This window comes from Pseudoliparis swirei, chromosome 15 (assembly GCF_029220125.1).
Source record: "Pseudoliparis swirei isolate HS2019 ecotype Mariana Trench chromosome 15, NWPU_hadal_v1, whole genome shotgun sequence".
Taxonomy (NCBI): Eukaryota; Metazoa; Chordata; class Actinopteri; order Perciformes; family Liparidae; genus Pseudoliparis; species Pseudoliparis swirei.
Window position 1 is genome coordinate 19,433,755 of NC_079402.1, and position 21,400 is coordinate 19,455,154.

General features: G+C 41.1%; 3 protein-coding genes across 3 annotated transcripts; 1 reads left to right on the top strand and 2 right to left on the bottom strand.

Annotated features, from left to right (window-relative positions):
• The first annotated feature begins 979 nt into the window (after positions 1-979).
• On the top strand, positions 980-5,958 carry crhbp (corticotropin releasing hormone binding protein). The gene is made up of 7 exons (XM_056432679.1): positions 980-1,069; positions 1,156-1,249; positions 1,825-1,982; positions 3,077-3,287; positions 4,039-4,184; positions 5,149-5,266; positions 5,340-5,958. The coding sequence occupies exons 1-7, from the start codon at positions 980-982 to the stop codon at positions 5,492-5,494; spliced, it is 972 nt and encodes a 323-aa protein (XP_056288654.1). The 3' UTR covers positions 5,495-5,958.
• Positions 5,959-8,228: 2,270 nt separating this feature from the next.
• Positions 8,229-11,093, bottom strand: s100z (S100 calcium binding protein Z). Its single transcript, XM_056432715.1, has 2 exons — positions 10,953-11,093; positions 8,229-8,381 (listed from the first exon to the last, which is right to left on the bottom strand). Exons 1-2 carry the CDS (start codon positions 11,091-11,093, stop codon positions 8,229-8,231), a joined length of 294 nt encoding a protein of 97 aa, XP_056288690.1.
• A 7,206-nt stretch (positions 11,094-18,299) lies between these two features.
• On the bottom strand, positions 18,300-20,630 carry LOC130205413 (proteinase-activated receptor 2-like). Its single transcript, XM_056432780.1, has 2 exons — positions 20,528-20,630; positions 18,300-19,897 (listed from the first exon to the last, which is right to left on the bottom strand). Exons 1-2 carry the CDS (start codon positions 20,595-20,597, stop codon positions 18,807-18,809), a joined length of 1,161 nt encoding a protein of 386 aa, XP_056288755.1. The 5' UTR covers positions 20,598-20,630; the 3' UTR covers positions 18,300-18,806.
• Between the last annotated feature and the right edge of the window lie 770 nt (positions 20,631-21,400).

Genomic DNA, 21,400 nt, shown 5'->3' on the forward strand with positions numbered 1-21,400 from the left:
CCAACTCGCCCACCAAGAGCGCCGATGCCACCGCGGTCCAATTCTTCTGCATTTGAATTGGACTGACCTTTTCGGCAGCCCGAGGCGCATGCAGACCTCTGTGCGCTCAGACGGGTGGAAGACGAGTTCTCTGTGTCCTTGACTCAAATCTGTGAATGCCACTTTTCAGCAGAACTTCCTTGTAAGTGCATCTCATTGCAGCGTGAAGTTGTTTGCGTGCCCGTGAACGAGCAAATGATACAAATGCTGCAGAACCACAACCGAATCGGTCCATAACCCACGATAATACATTATCCACGTTATCACGAACGAGGCCGTTTAAAGACTGCAAAAGCACCTGGGACAGGAAGAAAGGGGGCTGGACGTGTCCTCCTACAAACACCTGGACAGGGAGGAGGGGGCTGGACGTGTCCAACAAACATCTGGACAAAGAGGAGGGGGCTGGACGTGTCCAACCAACATCTGGACAGGAAGGAGGGGGCTGGACCTCTCCTACAAACACCTGGGACAATCTTTGGGCCCAGATTATTAGATCAATATTGTATAAATATTTCCCAAACTGGTCCAGATTTTGAACTTGATTTATACTCTGATTTGCGAATATTAAAAGTTACGTGTTTTAGAAAGGAAAAATATACTCACTTTACAGTTTAAGTTCCTACTGAGACCAAATGAATACAACTGATAAAGCCAGTCATTGATCATCGAGCTCTTTTCATTTCATATTTTCCCCAACAGCAATCATTATTATTATCATTATTATATCCAATAATAATAAGATAGCTAGATATAGATAGATTACTGGTCAAAATAAGTATCAATATCTGTAATGTTAGATGATACAAATAAATAAATAAGAACCGTCAAGCCTCCTCTCTCCCCCTCTCGTGCCCTCGTCACCAGCTCGCGCCTATAAGAAGCGCGCGGCCGCGCAGCAGCCCTCACTTCCTCCGCTCAGGTGCGCCTCCACAGACCCGAGATGCGCGTTATGGAGCGCACGTTCCGGGAGCAGCTGTGCCTCCTGGTGCTGTGCCTGTCCGTCCTCACGGGAGACTGCAGACACATCGAGGTGAGTGAGCTCCATGTGCCCCTTTTGTAAAGGTGCGCGCGCACGCGTGTGAGGTCAACTGTGTGCACTCTTCCTCTCTTCTGCAGAACAACGAGATCTCCAAAGATGAATTGTTTTCCTTTTTCAACTCGGAACTTAGGAGAGAGACACCCGAGGAATTAATGTACCGTCGACCTTTACGTGAGTCATATATTATAATAATGTGTGTGTGAGAGCGATCAGGAGACATGTTTTTACTTTTCAAAACATTTAAATAAAAAAATATGTAAAATATAAAAAATATGAATAGAAAATACGAAATAGATCTGGAATAACGTTTCTTTCTCTCTAGTTAATTTTTCAGTTATAATTAGTTTTATTGGCATATCCAATAACACTTTAATAAATATGTTAAGTAGCACAGAAGCAAAAGAAAAAGGTACAATCCAAATATATAATATATATAAATCAGGAGCGATCAGGAGACATGTTTTTACTTTTAAAAACATTTCAATAAAAAAAGATGGAAAATATAAAAAATAAGAATACAAAATTCAAAATAGATCTGGAATAACGTTTCTTTCTCTCTAGTTCATTTTTCAGTTATAATTAGTTTTATTGGCATATCCAATAACACTTTAATAAATATGTTAAGTAGCACAGAAGCAAAAGAAAAAGGTACAATCCAAATATAAAAATATATAAATCCATCTCTGACGTGCTATTTCCCATTGTGTGTGTGTTTGACACGTGCATAAACCCACCGTGTGTCCCAGGTTGTGTGGACATGGTCGCGCTGGAGGGTCAGTTCACCTTCACGGCGGAGCGTCCGCAGCTCAGCTGCGCCGCTTTCTTCATGGCGGAGCCCAACGAGGTGATCAGCGTGGATTACGAGCACGTGGACGTGGACTGCAGCGGAGGTGACTTCATTACGGTAACACCAACACACACACACACACACACACACACACACACACACCCACACACACACGTTCCTCTTCCTTCCGCTTCAAGGGGATGCTGTGGTTGAAACATGTTCACTGGTAGATGTCACCATGAGCTTCTGGATGGTCATGTTCAGTTAAATGCAAATTATGTTATGAAATATGTGGGGGTTTGCATACATCTCCAGAAAAGATATCTGAACATTGGATTTTGTTGATATATTAGAGTCTATACGGTTGTTGTTGTTGTTGTTGTTGTTTACAGAGGGAACGATATCTTTGACTCCATAAATCAGAACAGATGGTCCAAGATTCTGTCATGTTTTTATAGTAAAAATTAGGCTTTATGTGAACAAATATAGAGAGGAATAAAAGTGTAAAGTTCGGTGGATGGAAGAGCAGAAGTGGAGATTTATGGTTGCGAGTCTGAGAAAAAACTAATTTAGAGAAAACGGCCATTCAAAAGAAATTACAGGTGAATACGGTAACAATAATAACTAATATTCACCATGAAACTTCAGTTGATTAATTACATTGAGAAACATCTTTTTTATGTTAAAAGTTGTCTGAAATGTGATGTTTGAATATGCAAATGAGGAATTATCTTTGCGGAATTTAGAAGAAATCTACAGACACAAACAGACAAAGTAGTAAAATAAAAACCTAAATGGGTATTTTTAATGTCTTCTTTCCACTTGTTTGAAAAAACAAAGTTCCTCATCTCCAATGTAACACCTTTAACTCCTGTTGCACAGAAACAGCTCCTCAGATCCGTAGTTATATATACATTCAGTAATCACATGGAATGTGACCTTGTTTTTGTTTACTACAGCCTGTGATTGTTTTCATGCTTCCAAAACGGGGTCATTTAACATGCTTGAGCTTCCTAATTACTCAGAAAGCTCCTTTAACTTAATGCATTAGCAACATGCTTATAAAAGCACCACCAAACATACCGTGGTCTAAACCTTCAGGACTAAGTAGTCCAATGTGTTTCCTCACACAGTCAAGTTCAACCAAAGGGCATTTCGATTCAAATGAAACAAAACAACAACAAAAGAACTGTTAACGTGTCCCTCGAAAGGTGTTCGACGGCTGGGTGATGAAGGGAGAGAAGTTCCCCAGCTCCCAGGACCACCCGCTGCCTCTGCACGAGCGCTACGTGGACTACTGCGACTCGGGCTCGCTGAGGGGAAGCGTGCGCTCCTCCCAGAACGTGGCCATGGTCTTCTTCCGCATCCACAACGCCGGCAGCAGCTTCACCCTGACGGTCCGGAAGCACGTCAACCCTTTCCGTGAGTGAGAAATTCATAAATGATAAATAATGTTCCCGTGGTGATCTGGACCACGCCGGGGGCCTTGCAGGACCACATGGAAGACATGTGACGATAAAACAACACCAACTAGAACGGGCACTCGGTAGAGCGCATACCTTCACATATCACAAGATTAGGCATTGAATTATGAACATTTTGGCATTAGTTGCATGGCAATTGGATAAAAATTGACCGCACTATGGTAAAAATAAGATTTTGACCTTTTCATGACCTTGACCTTGACTTTTGACCCGATCAATGCCAAAATCTAATCAAATGGTCCCCGGATAATAACCAATCATCCCACCAAATTTCATGCGATCCGGTTTAATACTTTTTGAGTTATGCGAGTAACACGCATACAAATAAATAAATACACGCCGATCAAAACATAACCTTCCGCATTTTCAATGCGAAGGTAATAAGCTCAATCTAAGGGCCAAATTCAAACCTTACATTACAGATTTCACGCATGATTTTTTGCTTTCATGACACCAAACGTGAATTACGTCGACATGGACCTTTGTGTCTGTTCCGGATCGATAGCTCAAGTAATTAGGAATAAAATGAGCACCTTTTTTGCTTTTCATACCAAGTACTCATAATCAAATGACGTCATTGCTGCGGTTAAGTTCAATAAACAATGTGGATGAAATTCCTTCACCTTGAGAACCCATCCAGGGAATCCTCGTGACGCTCCTCCTTCTCCCGTTTCCCGTCTGCTCCGCAGCCTGTAATGTGATCTCCCAGTCACCAGAGGGCAGTTACACAATGGTGATCCCGCAGCAGCACAGGAACTGCAGCTTCTCCATCATCTATCCGGTGGAGATCGACGTCTACGAGTTCAGCCTGGGTCACTACAACAAATATCTCAAGGTGAGCGGAAGAAATACGTAAAATACTGACTTACGTGCAATATTCACTTCACTGTTTCCGCGGTGCTCTTTCTTCTTCTCCTCGCCTCATTTCTTCTTAACTACGACCGGAAAAAAATTAAACCCGAAGGCAATACTTTCTCACTTAGAACAAGTCAAATATTGAGAATTGCTCAGCAGCCCTTTGCTTCAAACCATGACCTCTAGTTTCAAACCATGACCTCTAGTTTCAAACCATGACCTCTAGTTTCCCCTCCAGTTTTGGACGTACCAGGGACCGACAAGTACTTATTTGCTAATTTTTTAATTTCCAGCGTAGGTTTGCTTAATTTTTACTGACGTAACAATACTTGGTAAGGTGATACAGGTGATTTCTGCATTGCAACTGTTTTTGTGATTTGAGTGAACCGTAAACACCTTTAAAACCGTAACGTCATGCGCAGTTATCACGCTTTACTTTAATATCTCTTGATCCTCCATCTTGCTGATATTATGTCTTTTTAAATTACAAGTTCATGTTGCACATTGTTTTGAAGCTATTGACCCGTATTAATAAACACACAGGTAAACAGAGTCCTCAGACCTGAATGCCAAAACATAATCAATATTATTTGTTGTGACATTGGCCATCACATGACCGTGTGACATCAAAGTCATTTTAGCGTCTTTCAGCTTGTTTCGGCCGGCATCGAACAGCAGACAGACCCACCAACAGTCGTCTTTTTATATATTATCAAGTATTCACACAGAGGCATTTCATGTGTGTGCCCACCACCAACACGTCTCATAACTATAACTTTACATCGGCATTATTTTAGTGCTGAGCGACACACACACACAAAAAAACCACATCCATCAAGTCGTATCCCAGGACACAAAACCATTTGGATTGCATTTCGTGACTATTTCCTAACCTGCCGTGATACTGAGCCGGTCATGAATCCATAAACGTTTGATGTGCACAGAGGTCCACGACCGGCTGCGCAGAATCCGGGGATTTCGTGCAGCTGCTGGGAGGAAGCGGCATCGACACGTCGAAGCTGCTGCCGATCACGGACCTCTGCGTCTCCTTCACCGGACCCAGTGAGTACACGCCGATCTGATCCCTGTTCCACGGGACCCGAGGCTCTATAATAAATCTCCCCCCCCCCTACAGCCCACATGAAGATCGGCTGCGATAACACCGTGGTGAGGATGGTGTCCAGCGGGAGGTTCGTCAGCCGGGTGTCCTTCAGCTACAAGCTGCTGAACAGCCAGGAGCTGCAGGCCATCAAACTCAACAACGTGGAGGATTTCTGTTTCAATAACTGATGTGACTTTCTCAATTGTTACATAAAAAAATGTAAAAAACACCCGGCCGGCACCTCTGATTGGACGAAATGTCCGAAATTGAAATATGTGGGCGTTAAAACTGAATTAAAAACAAGAGATGTGTTCAGATGCAGTGATATAATATTACATACTTTCAATTCTCATTTTAGTTGTTGCTCAATAAATCTTCATGAGGTCTCCTTTTGTGTTTGATGGGATTGTTTTTTCTTTGTGTAAAGTGTACTTATTAAGACTTATGACATTGTTATTATATTACATATGAGTTCACGACTCATCCTTCTGATTATTTTGCTGATTGACACATGATGTGCTGAGTCCTGCCACAGATGGGTCACGTAGAGGGAAACGGGTCAATATAATAAGTACAAGTGTTCATTGCCATTACAGAGTTACATTTGTACAAAATACTTTTTTGTAATAAAATTATAGCGCATGACAAAGCACTCGCCTGTTTCCTGTGTTTGATTCACTGCTGCAGAACACGTTTATTATGAATAGCAAGAACAAACAAAGATATATATATTTTCAGTGGAGGGACACATGGGATACAGACCCCTAACTCTAAACCTAACCCCAAGTCCAACCCTTAACCCTAACCCTAACCCTAACTCTAAACCTAACCCCAAGCCCAACCCTAACCCCTTAATTATATATTTCATCAATAACGACCAAGAGACCTTTTCAGGTTGCGAAGAACGAGCCTCTTCATCATCACCGCTTGAGATGTGGGATGATGTCACGATCTTTGACGACGCCCACGCTGTCACAGCACGCCGTCTCTCTGGAAATGACGGCCTGAATGGAGCCGACCAATGGGGCGAGAGGTGATAAAAGGCCTGCAGGTGTTTTATCATTGACAGACACCTGCAGGCGCAGCTGGTGATGAACGAGCGCCTGATGGCACAAATCAGTGTGTCTGTCTGTGTGTGTGTGTGTGTGTGTGTGTGTGTGTGTGTGTGGAGATAAGCACCTCTAGTGGTCTATCGCAAATGCATACTTGAATACTACAGGAAATAAAGGCGTGAATACAAAGCAGCTGTCATCAAAGACTAAAAGGAACAATGTGTTAGTCCGAAATTAATCTTTGAAAAAACCAAGAAATCCTCCCAATGAAGGGGCACAATAATGTTTTCAGATTTTTGGCCCGATGACATCATGCTGCAACAGCGCCACGGTGAAGATGTGGTTGAGTTTAGGCACACAGACGATGTGGTCGGGTTGAGGGAAAGACCAGGATTTATATATATTTTAAATATTCCAGGGTAGTGGAGCTTAAAAAACTAAACTGTAACCACGTTTACATTCTTTTACAGGTCATGTTCATACATCTTTATGAATTAAATGAATCTCCATGTTGAGAGCCGTAAAGAGTCAATGGATATGCTCCGAATTTCAAATGTAGCACCTTTTAAGTTAAGGATTTTGAATACGTCTTCCGCCACTGCACATGCACACATGCGATTAAAACATACTGCGTTAAAACAATTCATAAATAATCAAGAAAGAGTTCAAGTTTCCAGATGATATACAGTATATAGTGCCGTTTATTCACTGCAGCTCCATTTAGTTTCTTTACATGACGTCACCCAGTCGTTCCCAAATTAAAAGACTCAAAGTCAACTACTTTGTTCCAAAACCATATCGGCGGGTCAGAATTTTAAAATAGACATCTAAATAAAAAAGATACATGTTAACACAATGTATATATCTCAAAGCTTCACATGTTACAGACGTTGAACACAAGGTCTCTTATCGCTGTGATCTCTGACTCATTGCTGCAACGTGATGGAAAAATAAAATGTTGCTCCTCGGGGAACGCAGACTGACAGCGAGACGGACGAGGGACACACGTGTTTCCTAAATGCACCGTCCATCTCCAAAGACTTTGACATCAGAGGAGGGAAAATACATCACGTGTAGGGCGTGTTTTTAAAGGTTAAAGCCACTCAATGATTCATCAGCAATGACATGAGCTACTGTGTATAATCTAGTGCATAGACAAATACACAAAAACATAGACACAACTAGGACTAGTACGAGTATTTACTGTAATGCACCCAAGTTTAAACACAATAAAAAAAGATGACAACGACAACACAGTGAGAATATTTTGTCGTGTTCTAAACTTTATATATATAGACTGCATCGTATTTATTTTTGTATACACTACCGTTCAAAAGTTTGGGATCACTTAGAAATTACTTTATTTTTCAAAGAAAAGCACTGTTTTTTCAATAAAGATAACATTAAATTAATCAGAAATACCCACTATACATTGTTAATGTGGTAAATGACTATTCTAGGTGGAAGTGTCTGGTTTCTAATGAAATATCTCCATCGGTGTATAGAGGCCCATTTCCATCAACGATCACTCCAGTGTTCTAATGGTACATTGTGTTTGCTAATCGCCTTAGAAGACTAATGTCTGATTAGAAAACCCTTGTTCAATTATGTTAGCACAGCTGAAAACAGTTATGCTGGTGATATAAACTATACAACTGGCCTTCCTTTGAGCTTGAAGTTTGTAGAACAAAATTAATATTTCAAATATTAATCATTATTTCTAACCTTGTCAATGTCTTGACTATATTTTATATTCATTTGATAAATAAAAGTGTGATTTTTCATGGAAGACACAAAATTGTCTGGGTGATCCCAAACTTTTGAACGGTAGTGTACGTTGTGGCATTTTATTTAAACGATTGGCCGACATCTACTTGTTCTTCTTCTGCTCTTGGAATAAGTCGTTGCAGGCGACGGTCAGGGCGGCCACCAACACGACGAACTCATTGAAATCCACCTCGTTGTCTTTGTTCGAGTCCAGGTCGTTCATGATCTTCTCCACCAGCATCGGATCCTTCTGAGACTGAAAAACAGGGGAAGATAAAAAGAGAATTTTAAGTCCAGCAAAACGAATCGATTTCTCCTCGCGATTCTCTTGCACATCTCGGACTTGTTGGCCAACAGCGTTGACACTGTTGGAGCGGTTGAAAAGAGCGGTGAGGCTTCTAGATTGAGGCTCTAGAGGAGAGTGATGTTGCTGCTGAATGAGCCGTGAGCTGCAGCGGATCACACGCGGCTCGTATTGCTCTTATTGCTCTTATTGCTGTTATTGATCATTTCCTCCAGGATCGAAATGACAATACACAGCTTTCCTTTTCCAGCGCCGGACCTACAGACTTTTTTTTTTAACGTTGTGACGTTCATCAAAGGGACTACAGATGCAAATTAACTGAAGCTACAATCTGGTACAGAGCATCAGATGGTGACTTTTATTTTTTAACTGTACATGGTCCCTTTAAATATAGATAATAATAATAAAGGCGATATCTTAAAATTTAAAATCCAGTCTCCACTGAGGTCAAACTCAAATGGTATTGATTTTTAATATTATTGTTTTGCTTTTAATCGTCAAAAAAACGTAAAAAATGAATTGGGTTAATTGTGTGAAAGTTTACAGAGCACAGCGATGAGAAAAGAAGTTAATAAATGTTAAACCGAATCCTGCATTTCTATCAGAGAACAATTTCTCTCCTTACTTTAGAAATTCGACTTCCATACGTTCTCCTTTCCAGCACATACACTATATATGATCCAAATAACATATCATATATGAGCTGAAATTAATTTGTGACAAAGTTTGTGTTGAGAAAACCACATGAATCTCTGGCTTAGAGTTACTTTAAATATATATTAGATACATATTGTGTAAAAGTTTCTCAAATAGTTCAAGAGCAACTATTACAAAAATGAAATAAAAGTGATTAAATGAAGAAAATGAACTCAAAAGCAATATACAGGTATATGTATATATATACAGGACTGTCTCAGAAAATTAGAATATTGTGATGAAGTTCTTTATTTTCTGCAATGCAATTAAAAAAACAAAAATGTCATGCATTCTGGATTCATTACAAATCAACTGAAATATTGCAAGCCTTTTATTCTTTTAATATTGCTGATTATGGCTTACAGCTTAAGAAAACTCAAATATCCTATCTCTAAATATTAGAATATCATGAAAAAGTATACTAGTAGGGTATTAAACAAATCACTTGAATTGTCTAATTAACTCGAAACACCTGCAAGGGTTTCCTGAGCCTTGACAAACACTCAGCTGTTATAAATCTTTTTTTTTACTTGGTCTGAGGAAATATTAAAATTTTATGAGATAGGATTTTAGAGTTTTCTTAAGCTGTAAGCCATAATCAGCAATATTAAAAGAATAAAAGGCTTGCAATATTTCAGTTGATTTGTAATGAATCCAGAATGCATGACATTTTTGTTTTTTTAATTGCATTACAGAAAATAAAGAACTTCATCACAATATTCTAATTTTCTGAGACAGTCCTGTATATACAGTATTCTATGAAGCCTTGCAAGTGTCAGTGTTTTTTCTGTCGAAGAAAACTGAGGGTGAATGTGTCTATTCTCAGAGGTGACTGCCCCGCTTGAGGGGATGTGATGACATCATCGGAGCGTCTATATTTGGAGGCGATATGGGCCACTGGGATGATGATGATGATGATGATGATGATGATGATGCTTGGCCACCTGAGGCTTCCCATTCGCAAGAGGAAGAACAAGAAGAATATATATATGTATATATATATATATATATATACGGGCTCAGGGGCCTTATCTGAAATGACCTCCCCTCCTCCCCTCGGCCTTTATTTCACACAGCGCCAGCAGCAGTTTACACGTTGACAGCAGGAGAACAATCAATGAGGAAACAATGTCCTGAGACGAGGTCAGCATGTACAGAGGAACATTCACAACATCTCCTTTAAAGCATCATCCGAGGACAATAATAAGTGGATTACCACAATATCTATCGGTCATAATATATCCATTGAGGAAAGAAAGGGAGATGTCCAGGTCAAGGACCATCATATTCCCAAATTTGGGGTTTAGCCACATATTGAAGAGCTTTATGGATACATGATGATGATTATGAGCTGCACTTTAAAAACTCAAAACTTACTTACTTTTAATTAATTCTAACATTTTTATCACAGTATTTATTTTATTTCTATTTCATATTGATAATACTAAATGATTCATAGTTTTTAGTTATTTAAATTGTTTTTACAACCACCAACTTATTCTCCTATTTTATATCTATTGTTTGGGATTTTATAATTTTATAATTTTCGATAAATATCTAAAAATAAAGGTATGAAGAAAGCTTATCGTTACTATTGTTCTTGTTATTATTATTATTGTTATAATAATAATTATTATTATTATTGTTTTAATAATAATAATAATAATAATTATTATTATTATTATTAATAATATTTTAGTTGGCATTTCTTGTGGAACAATGCATTTTATAATTAAAAAAATTAAAACACATTAGAAAAAGTCTGAATGTGATGTAAAACACAATCAAAATGCTCCATCCAGTTCTAAAACAAATATCCCACTGTACCTGTAGGAAGTCGGTGAGCTCGATGCTGAGCAGCTCCTTCAACTCGCCCTTGTTGAGCTTCAAATTGTCTCCATCGCTGCCCGAGTAGTTGTAGAAAACCGCTATCAGCGCATCCATTGCACCTTCGAGCTGGCTCGGCATTCTGCTGGAAGGATGTTGAACGCTTGGTGGCTTGATGGCTTCCTGACGACCACAACATTGTGTTACTTACACATTTCGACACAGTGAAACCGACATTATTTGCATCGGAGTTAGGAGACGGAGCGTCCGTGGGAGAGGTTGTTCTTACCTGGTTAGAGTCCCGTGTGACGGCACAGCTTGTTTGCGAGGAAGTGAGAGGAAGCTAAGCAAGCCTCGCTCTATCTGGGGCCGATAATTAATACCACAGGTGAGACGCCCCATGGTAACGCTGCCTTTCTTTCCAGGAGTTAATCAAGGGAAAAGAAAACATGTACCAGTGTCACCCTGGAGGCCTTCACCCCCCCTAAAGGGACTCCAGCAATACTTACAATACAATTATTTAAAGATGCAATGTGTAACACCTGGACACATGCTCCACACTTATCTAGGGAGGATGGGGGGGAGCATTTGACCTCATATACAGTTAATTTTATTTTTTGTTGAACCATTGAAAGAAATTTAATCTTTAAAGTCTCAAAAGCATTAAAAACATATAAAGCACACACATAAAATAGGAAAGTAATTATTGTTTATGCGAGTTATGTGCTACAAATGTTTTTCCTAAATCCCTAAAGTCTAGGACTTTAATCCCAGAGGGTGTGTTGTGTTAGGCCGCCCTTTAGTTTGGGAAAGAGTGAGATTTTTAGTTATACATAATTAAATAATCATGCAACAAATCACTTAATTAAAAACGGATTAATATGGAAGATATATGTGGTAGTCTATATAAATATATTTTGTTTTTTATCTTGTTTATTGGTTTTTTTTGTTTTATTTTTTCTTTATTTTATATTAATTTTCTGATTTATTTTGATTTCAATTTAGGATAGGAATTTATAAGCATTTTTTTGCTTCTACCTATACCTTTTCAGTCTCTCTCTTTCGTATTTTTTTTATAGGATAATATTGTATTGTATTTGATTTGATTGACTGAATAAAAAATACAAACAAACAAACAAACAAACTTATTAAAGTCACTACGAGGCACTTTCACTTAGCGTTGATTCTGGCACCCCCTGTGGACGAACGTGGTAGTGTCTCAGAAAACCTCATTTTACTGCAGACATGTAATGCAACATCACGCGCGTCTCCTTGCAAATGAACATGTGAGGGTAACTTCAAGAAGATACGAGGGTCTGTGTAGTTGCGTTTACTTTCCTCAACAGATAGTGTGTCTGAGTCGTGATCATGTCTCCCTCCCACGCAGCCTCCGGTTTCACTTCACATCCATGAAAATAAATCAAACGTGCGTGGACTTGCTTTGCTTGTCGGCGGGTCACCGGTCACACAGTCTCACCTGGTGACTGGAAATGGATTTGTTCTCATCGTCAGGGGGGGGGGGGGGTATTTTTGAGGTTTCATCTTTTCTCACACACACACACACACACACACACACACACACACACACACACACACACACACACACACACACACACGAGTGTCCCTCCTCTGTCACTGAGTCATAACTGACAGTGGTGAATAACACTCAGCCCCCGAAGACGCCGCCCGGGGGACGACACAGCTGTCGGTTGTTCCTGCAGCTTTTTCTTCCACTTGCAGGGCCAAGAAGTTTCCATTTATTAAAGCTGATGAAACAGTTTCCCCCCCTCACGGCTGCGGAGAGTAAGTGTTGTGCAAGGAAGGTGACCCACGAAGCACTCGACACAAGCTGAAAAGGTTATTTTAGAAATATATCAGAACAGGATTTTATCGACTGCAATATACTGTATCATTTCACCAGGTGGGAAACACATTGCGACATAATTATTGTGTCTTATCAGACGTTAAAGGACAGTTCAGTTTGATTTTAGAGGTTATCGTCTCTGATTGGACGTGTTTATAACGTGTCTCAGTTAAAGTATATACAACTTTTGCTTTCTTACATTTCTGCATACGTTTAAATTTCAGCTTTGCTCTTTTATTTTCCCGTGCATTTCTCTATGTGACGTGCATATATTTACACACAATAAAAACAAAAGATGTGAATTATAATGGAGTTGAACATAGTTTTTTATGGTGGTTAAAGGAGGATAAACTAAAGAAAACAAGCTAAACAATCAGAAACAGAAGTTCATGAAATACGAAATAAATACTTTTAAGTTAAGTTATGATAGTGTTTTTACCTTCTCTTCTACGCACACACACACACACACACACACACACACACACACACACACACACACACACACACACACACACACACACACACACACACACACACACACACGGTTCCCCTTCTGTCTTTGCATCGTAAGACACATCATTTACTTTATTGTGGACACCACATGTGCAGTAGCTGTATTTCATTTGTCCAAATGTGTAACAGTTTAGCTCCACGCCTTCCTTTTTGTAGTAGTTGTTTTTATCCTGTCACTATCATGTCATTCCAGATCCTGCTTCCCATCTCGTCAATCCAACTCCCCTCACCTGCCTCTGATCACCTCGTTAGTCCCTCATTCCCTTCACCTGGTCCTCACGCCCTTCTCACCTGCAGCCCATCCCCCCATTAGTCCCTCACTATTTAGCTCCCTCACTTCCTCATGTCCTCTGCTAGATCATCTTGTGTTTTTCTGACCGAGCCCTCGAGCGTTCCATAGTTTGATTATTCTGTCTGTTCCGATGTTGACGGCGCTTTCAGTGAAGAATCTTTATTTGAATTATCTGTCTCCTGAGTTGTGCATTTGGGTCCACCCTAATCCTGTCGTGACAATATGTCTTACCACAGTTTCACAGTCATCATTTATTTATATCCCCAGTGGGATGGTCTGTATTCTATAGTCCACATTGTTGTATAAATGTTGTTTTTGATGTGGTTGTGTCTTATAAGGATCAGTAGCGTATCTTTTTTAAATTGTTGTAAATTGGGATGTTGCTCTCGAGGTTGTTTTAATGTTTTACTTGGACAAGAGTCTGTGCAGCGTACAACTATGCCAACCATCCTTCACGTGGACGCTGCAGCTGGACGAAGGGGAGGAGTCTCACACCTTGTCATCGTCTCCTCAGACACCAAGCGGTGCATGTAAAGTGACGTGCACAACTCCCACTTCTCTTTTACACTCGCCAACACACCCGTCTGTAGCAAGTGGCGACACAGGAACCCCAAAAGGTGGTTTCGCGCCTCATCCAATGACAACGTGCCGACAGCCGAACGCTATTTCTCCAAAGGGGTCGATGCACTTCGAGACCTTAAAGACACACGAGTCGGCGGCCACAGCTTCTGCGTCGAACTCCATAGTTATTTTAGACTTCCGTGACTTTCACAGTTACGTGATGAGCCTGAAGCCGTCGTCATCAGATCGTCACCGCGTGCTGCCATTGAATCATCGACCTCTGACACTCACGGGCCTTTTGCGATGTGTCTCTTCCTATATTCGCTTCACCGTACAGGTACACTTATCATCAGTGTACTCAGTGTTGAGGACAACATTGTGCATGAGCTGGTACAATTTGGAGATGTTAGTCCATTTTGCAATACATATCTTTAAAAGGACGTTTTTCCTCCAATGTGTTACTTTGAGACCAGAAATCTCAACTTCAGTGGCACTTATATACAATAAAAGTTAAAGTTTCAATCCTATATGTTGTTCTATTCTATCAATGTTTTTACAGAGGGATTTATAAATATATCATTTATTACCTGATTTATACAATATGTTATGACTAAAAACCAAAAGGGATCCAACTTTCTGTTAAAGTCTTTGCCTCGAATACTTCAACTAAATGAAACAAGGATTTTGAATTTGTCCAATGTTCAGATTTGTTGTGCCGGAAACGTACGACAAGAGAACACAAATCTAATAAGATAATGCCTCATTTGCATTTTCATACAATTTGACTTGTAATACAAACAAGAAAGCCCGAATGTAAGTAATCAGCAGTGGAGGTTTCATGGTGATTTATATGAGCGTTAATATTTACCTGGGGGTAGATTGAGTTTATCATCTGTGTCGTTGGTGAAGACTGGATGTCTACTGCCCCCTGCTGGCCGATCAGTGGTATCAGACCGTGCTGAGGTCTGGTGTGTTCAGGGAGAACTGTTTACACACACACACACTGTTTACTTTACACCTCAACACTTCTGTATCCTGTTCCTATAAGACCTTCCAGTTATAAAGTGTGTCAGGCTCACAGCCGTTGGTTCCTCTCCCTGACAAGCGTAGATGGCAACAGAATAACGTAAAGCAACAATAAAGTTATGATACATAAATACAGTACTCAACTTCCAAAGTATAAAGTCGCGAATGAGCTTTGACCCTCATCTTTTTAGGCAACAAGTTCCCCAGCAGCCTGTAAGCCTATAGCAGCATATCTCGGGGCCCCGCATTGAGTGAGCGCAGCTCTCTAGTGGGGCAATATGGTACTACAAGCTCCTTAAGATGTGATGGAGCGTCACCAATCAAGGCTCTGCAGGTGAAACAAACTCAAACTGAGAGCAGTGAGCCGAGTTTAATCCGGCATCAGGAAGTGCTTTCGAATTCATGTCTCATTTCTCATCTTTTCTGTGATTAATTACTCTTTTGGGCTCGTGCTGTGTGTGTGTGTGTGTGTGTGTGTGTGTGTGTGTTTGTCTGTGTGTGTGTGATTATTACCTTCACATTGAAAATGCGGAAGGTAATGTTTTGATCGCCGTGTATTTATTTATTTATTTGTATGCGTGTTACTCGCATAACTCAAAAAGTATTAAACCGAATCGCATGCAATTTGGTGGGATGATTGGTTATTATCCGGGGACCATTTGATTAGATTTTGGGATCGATCGGGTCAAAGGTCAAGGTCATGAAAAGGTCAACATATTCTTTTTACCATAGAGCAGTCAATTTTTATCCAATTGGCATGCAACTAATGCCACAATGCGGCTGTGGCGAAGGTTTGCGCTCTACCGAGTGCCCGTACTAGTTTGCATGTGTTTTGATGATGTGAGTCCTCGACATGCAGATCATTAACATGCAGCAGTGAATATGTAAATTAGTGCAATGTTAGAGATGTTTTTGAGATGCTCTGAGTTCTCAATAGCACCCCCCCCCCCAAAAAAGACAATACCTTTTGTGATAGAACATCATTTTTCTTGTGTCTTTCTTCGACAAGCCATACTACGTTGGGCCGATAGAAATCAAAATATTTCTTATTCATTCATAAGAATTAATAAAACATCAGAGATAATGTGTAAATGAAATATTAACTACTTTATCTTTGTATGTTTCTTTACTCGTTTGTCCAGCTGCACTTCCGCCAACCGGCCAGCAGAGGTCTCCCTTTTCTCCCTTTTCTTCTTTCTTCAGGAGGAACATATCGAGCAAACTTCTTCTCCCAATATATATTTGGATTGATAAATCTCTGGCAGGACACAATATATATAATATTACCTCCTGATATTACACAGGGAGAGCAGAGGGTGGCATTATTGTGGTGTGGCGGCGGTGATCTGCTGTGGGACTCTTTCTCTCTGTTTCCAGTAGCACCAGCAGCCACAACTGGTTTGGCTGGTTTCGGTTAACAAGGGAGTTGACGGTTGCAACAGGTCGTGTTTATTTTAATAACACAGCCGCCTCCAGCAGATCCGTCTGTCTGTCTGTCATGTACTCTAGTGCTGCGATCCTAATGATAAGAATCCCATTCTATTTCACGTCTAATTTCTTAAGACTTTAAACAACTTTGAGTAGCTTGTTCTGCAAACTAGTATTCTTCAAAATAAAAATAACAAGTTGGCTTCTCACAAGTATTTCTTTATCGGTCTTTTGCACCTTACACGCTGCAGCACGCACGAGTAAACAACTGTAGGAGCAGCTACACTATTTTAGATGAAATAGTCATATACATCTTTGTATCCTGCTCCCCACAAGTTATTCTGGTCCAGTTGACAGTAACTTTGTATTGGCAGATGTGTGATACAGTTATGGGTACAGGCTTCATCCCCTATGCAGAGACAAAACACACAAACAACAAAGTTAAGGATGAATTTGACTGATAGCATTATTATTAAGTCTTTCAAATTCTCTTTAGATATTTCAAAATTGTCCCTGTGCATTATTTTGGCCATGGCACATGTGAAAGGTAAAATCTGATATGGTGACAGCCCTATTTCAAAGAAAATCACACTAAATAAATAAAGCAGCAGCAGGTTAGCGTGTATGTAGCTTAGCATAACGACTGGAATACGTTTGTACGCGAAACAAAACTGTTGGTGTGTTTTTGAAACATATTCACCCGTTAAATAATGTGCATTTTAATAATTCATCATGCATTCTGCTACAGCGGTTAGTGTGACACACTACAAGTAAGTAAATGTGCCCAAAAGGTTCTAGAAACTATACAAAATCAGCATTTGTGGTCAGAAAGTCCTTTTTAAAAGCTTTGAAATGACTCTTTTCCCCATCTCTGGTTTATAAATGTGATGAAAAACACATCTTTAAATCTATAAATCTTTCTCTTGTTGGTATTTTTACGATCAGTTGCACTTTACAGCCGCAAGTTGCTTTGTTTACACGGCCGGGGAGCGGCTCCGTCCACAGCATGAGAGAAGAAGGTTTTCCTGAGACAAAAGACAAGAGGACTCACAACAGCAATCATTCACCTCTCGTGACACAGCAAGCTACCAGCACTCAGTGTGTGTGTGTGTGGGGGGGGGGGGGGGGGGGGGGGTACTGCTTGAAACACTTTTCTTATCTCGAGATAAAGGACTTTGGTTCACAATAGCTCTTTTGTCGACCGTATATTGTCTCGTAGAATTAAGGAGACGTGAAGTATGTATAAGCTGTGTTTTGACCGTGTGAGCTTCAGGTCCGGTAGGTTTTCTGTGTTTCATAGAGAGGTGAAACGACATGCAGCGTCTTCCTCTCGACAAGCCTGTTCAGGCTGGAACCCGTTCCACTCCGATCCGCTTTGTTTTCTGGCTTTTACTTCAGATGAAGTATGTGTTCATATATATCTGAGCGAACAGTAAAATAGTGTTTTAAAAAAGACGAGAAAAATAATAATAGGTGAACTGGTTTGTCTACATTTCCGCGTCCATCAAAAATAGAAGATGAAACTCAACACATTCCATGAATTCCTGACATTTCCACAAGGCGACGAGAATCGTTCACGACAATGAGTCACCAGATGTGTGGCAAAAAATAAAGTTACGCAACATAAAAATAAAAATAAAGGAGTTTCACAGAAACTGCAGCCTGTGGTTTTAGTCATTTATTGGAAAAAAAAAATATGTAACGGTGGCAAACTGCTTTTTTTAACAAATAAGATGACGCCATAAAGACATGCATAGCAGGAATGAATATTAAAGTTGTTCATTTGACCAATCACAGATGTTCATTTGCTTTAAATGGTCTTCAGTGCAGTCACACATTGTGTGCAGAACTAAAACGTCAGTCTTTAACAGGCCTTCTCTCCACTCATATATTTATACATTTAAAAAAATTAAATATGTATTCAATGCATCAACACTAAACAACAGTACACAATGAAGTTTTAAAACGTGCTCGGCTCACCCATCTTCACAGTTAAAGAGTTCCTCTGAGGTTACCTGCGTGTGGCCGGCGGGCCCCGTGTCCATCCCCACAGACCCGTCTACCGGGGTCTCGGTGCCACGGGGCCCGCGAGATGACGCCGCGGTTCCTCTGCGCCAGAGTGCGAGGCGCGAGGCCCCGCCCCCAGAGCGTCCGCGGACCTCCTCGCGCCTCAACAGGAGCTGCTCTGCGTGGTCCCGCCGTCCGACACGAACGACTTGCTCCTCTTGGAGTACTTCATGGAGCTGAAGGAGACCCTCATCCTCTCCACGGTGCGGCTGCTCCGGCAGCGCAGCGTGTTCTTCACGTGGTTCCGGAAGTCCTCGGACACAAAGTAGTAGATCAGCGGGTCCAGGCAGCTGTTGAGGCTCGCCAGGCACAGCGTGGCCACGTAGAAGCCGTAGCCGTTGTCCGCCACGCCGTCCTTCAGCAGCGAGTAGTGCACCACCAGCATCACGTTGCTGGGGACGAAGCACACGAGGAACGTCACCAGCACCACGGCGATCAGCACCACGGCCCTCCGGCGGTTCTTCGCCGCCGTGTCGTCCCCCATGCTGTTCCCCAGGGCGCCCAGCAGCAGGACGTAGGCCACGACGATGACCACGCAGGGCACGAGGAACACCACCAGACCCATGAAGACGAAGTAGTAGTACGGGAGGCGCACGGACGGGAACGGGTTCAGGGCGTCCCGGATGACGCTGACGTCGTGGCAGGTGGTGACGTTGGGGTCCTTGATGGCGGCCGTGTGCTCGTACAGGTACAGCGGCGTGCTGGCGAGCCACACGAACGCCCAGATGGCCACGCAGACGCCGACGGCCACCTTGTTGTTCTTCCGCTGCTGCGACAGCGGGTGAGCCACCACCCAGTAGCGCTGCACGCTGAGGCAGGTGATGAAGAGGATGGAGCAGTACATGTTGCCGTAGAAGAAGCCCACCATCACTTTGCACAGCGGCTCGCCGTACGTCCAGTCGTTGCCGTTGAAGTGGTACGAGATCTTCAGCGGGACCCAGATGACGAAGAGCAGGTCGGCCAGCGCCAGGTTGGCCATGTAGATGGAGGACGGGTGCTTCTTCTTGGTCCGGAAGAGGAACACCCAGATGGCGAGGGCGTTGGTGGGCAGCCCCACGGCGAACACCACGATGTAGACGATGGGGAGGAAGACGGTGGTGAGGTTACTCTTCAGCGCGTCGGACGTCGCCTTGTCCACAACAACCTGGTTGGTGTTTGTAGGGTCTATAACCGCAATGAACCCCCGCCCTCTACCTACAAGAAGAAGACAGAAATCAACACACATTAGGACTGGAATGATTATAAAACCAGACAAAATATTGAATGTCAACTATTTTGAAATTTAGTAATTTATCAAACAAAGATTATACATTATTTTGTGTTGCTTTTCATCGTTATAACATATACTATCTTGAGTGTCTTTGTGTTTAGACCAGAACTAATCATTTGAAAATCTGCCATTTTTTAGTGTCAAGGTTAAATATGACAAAAGAGTCCATGATGAAAATAATATTTAATTATAGGCTCGTAAAAAATTAACCAATAAAAACTATTACTGAAAATGTAGTAGTACAATGTAGACTAAACAAAAAAGATTAGCAACTAATATATATATATCAAGAGGTACTAATCTCCCCCCTCCCCCCTTTAGTTGTATTACTATATAAACAACATTTCCCGACACTGCCGTCTGTTCGTGAACGGACCACCGCCCAACGCCACACACATCAATTCCGTCTCTCTCATTAAAACAAGTATCTTCAAACATTTGGTTTAATATGCTTAAATAATACCAGAGTATGACTTTATTAAAATACTCTCGAGAGTCGGTATCTAAACGAGCTCGCTCCTCCACACAGCGAGCGGAGGTACTTCCGGTCTTACCTGCGGCGTTTGAGGCAGAAAAGCAGCAGAAAATCAAAAGCAGCGACGATAAGAGAGTTAAATCCATCATGTCGGTGTTCTTCACGCGCTCTCAGCGTTACTACTTTAATGGTGTCCCCACAGGGACTTCTTAAATGTGTCCGACAGACGTGAAGGACACACCCAGAGACGACGTACCTGTGCGCGCGCCCTGCGCGTCACCTCTGACCCGCCCACCTGGAGGTTTCTGTTGATCTCACGAAGAAGAAAGACACTCAAAATAACTACATACTGTATAAGAGATTTTAATATTACGAATAATACTTTAAATGTGTTTTTTTTAAATACCTCATATATACTTTATTTAATTGTGTCTGTGATTTTTGTATTTTACAACAGAATAAATTTGGCAATGTTTGCTTTATTTAATATAAACACTGAAAACATTACAAATACAATCAGTGAGCTAATCTCTCATCAATGGAAGTGTTTAATCTAATTTATTAATTATAGATTATACTGCCTTTCACCAGTTATCCCATTTAACTTCACAATTTTAACGTGTAATTTCCTCATCAATCATTGTCTTTGACTGTACTTACAAATTAGACTAGATTATATATATCTTCTCATTTCTTATGACTGTGGGAATCTTTTGGAAATAAGGTTTTTATGTGAAGTCTCCTCCTCCCTCAGTCTAAACTGCTCCAAAGATAATCAGATGAATCTTAGAAAAACAACATGTCAGCAGCAAATATGTACATGTTTATGTACCATTGCTTATACTTGGAGGCAGGAAAGAGAGCTGCATGAGTCCATACAAGGAGTTCAGTATGGGACGCCGTTTTCCCGGTTTTTAAAAATCACTTCAGGGAAACATACTTTTTACAACTC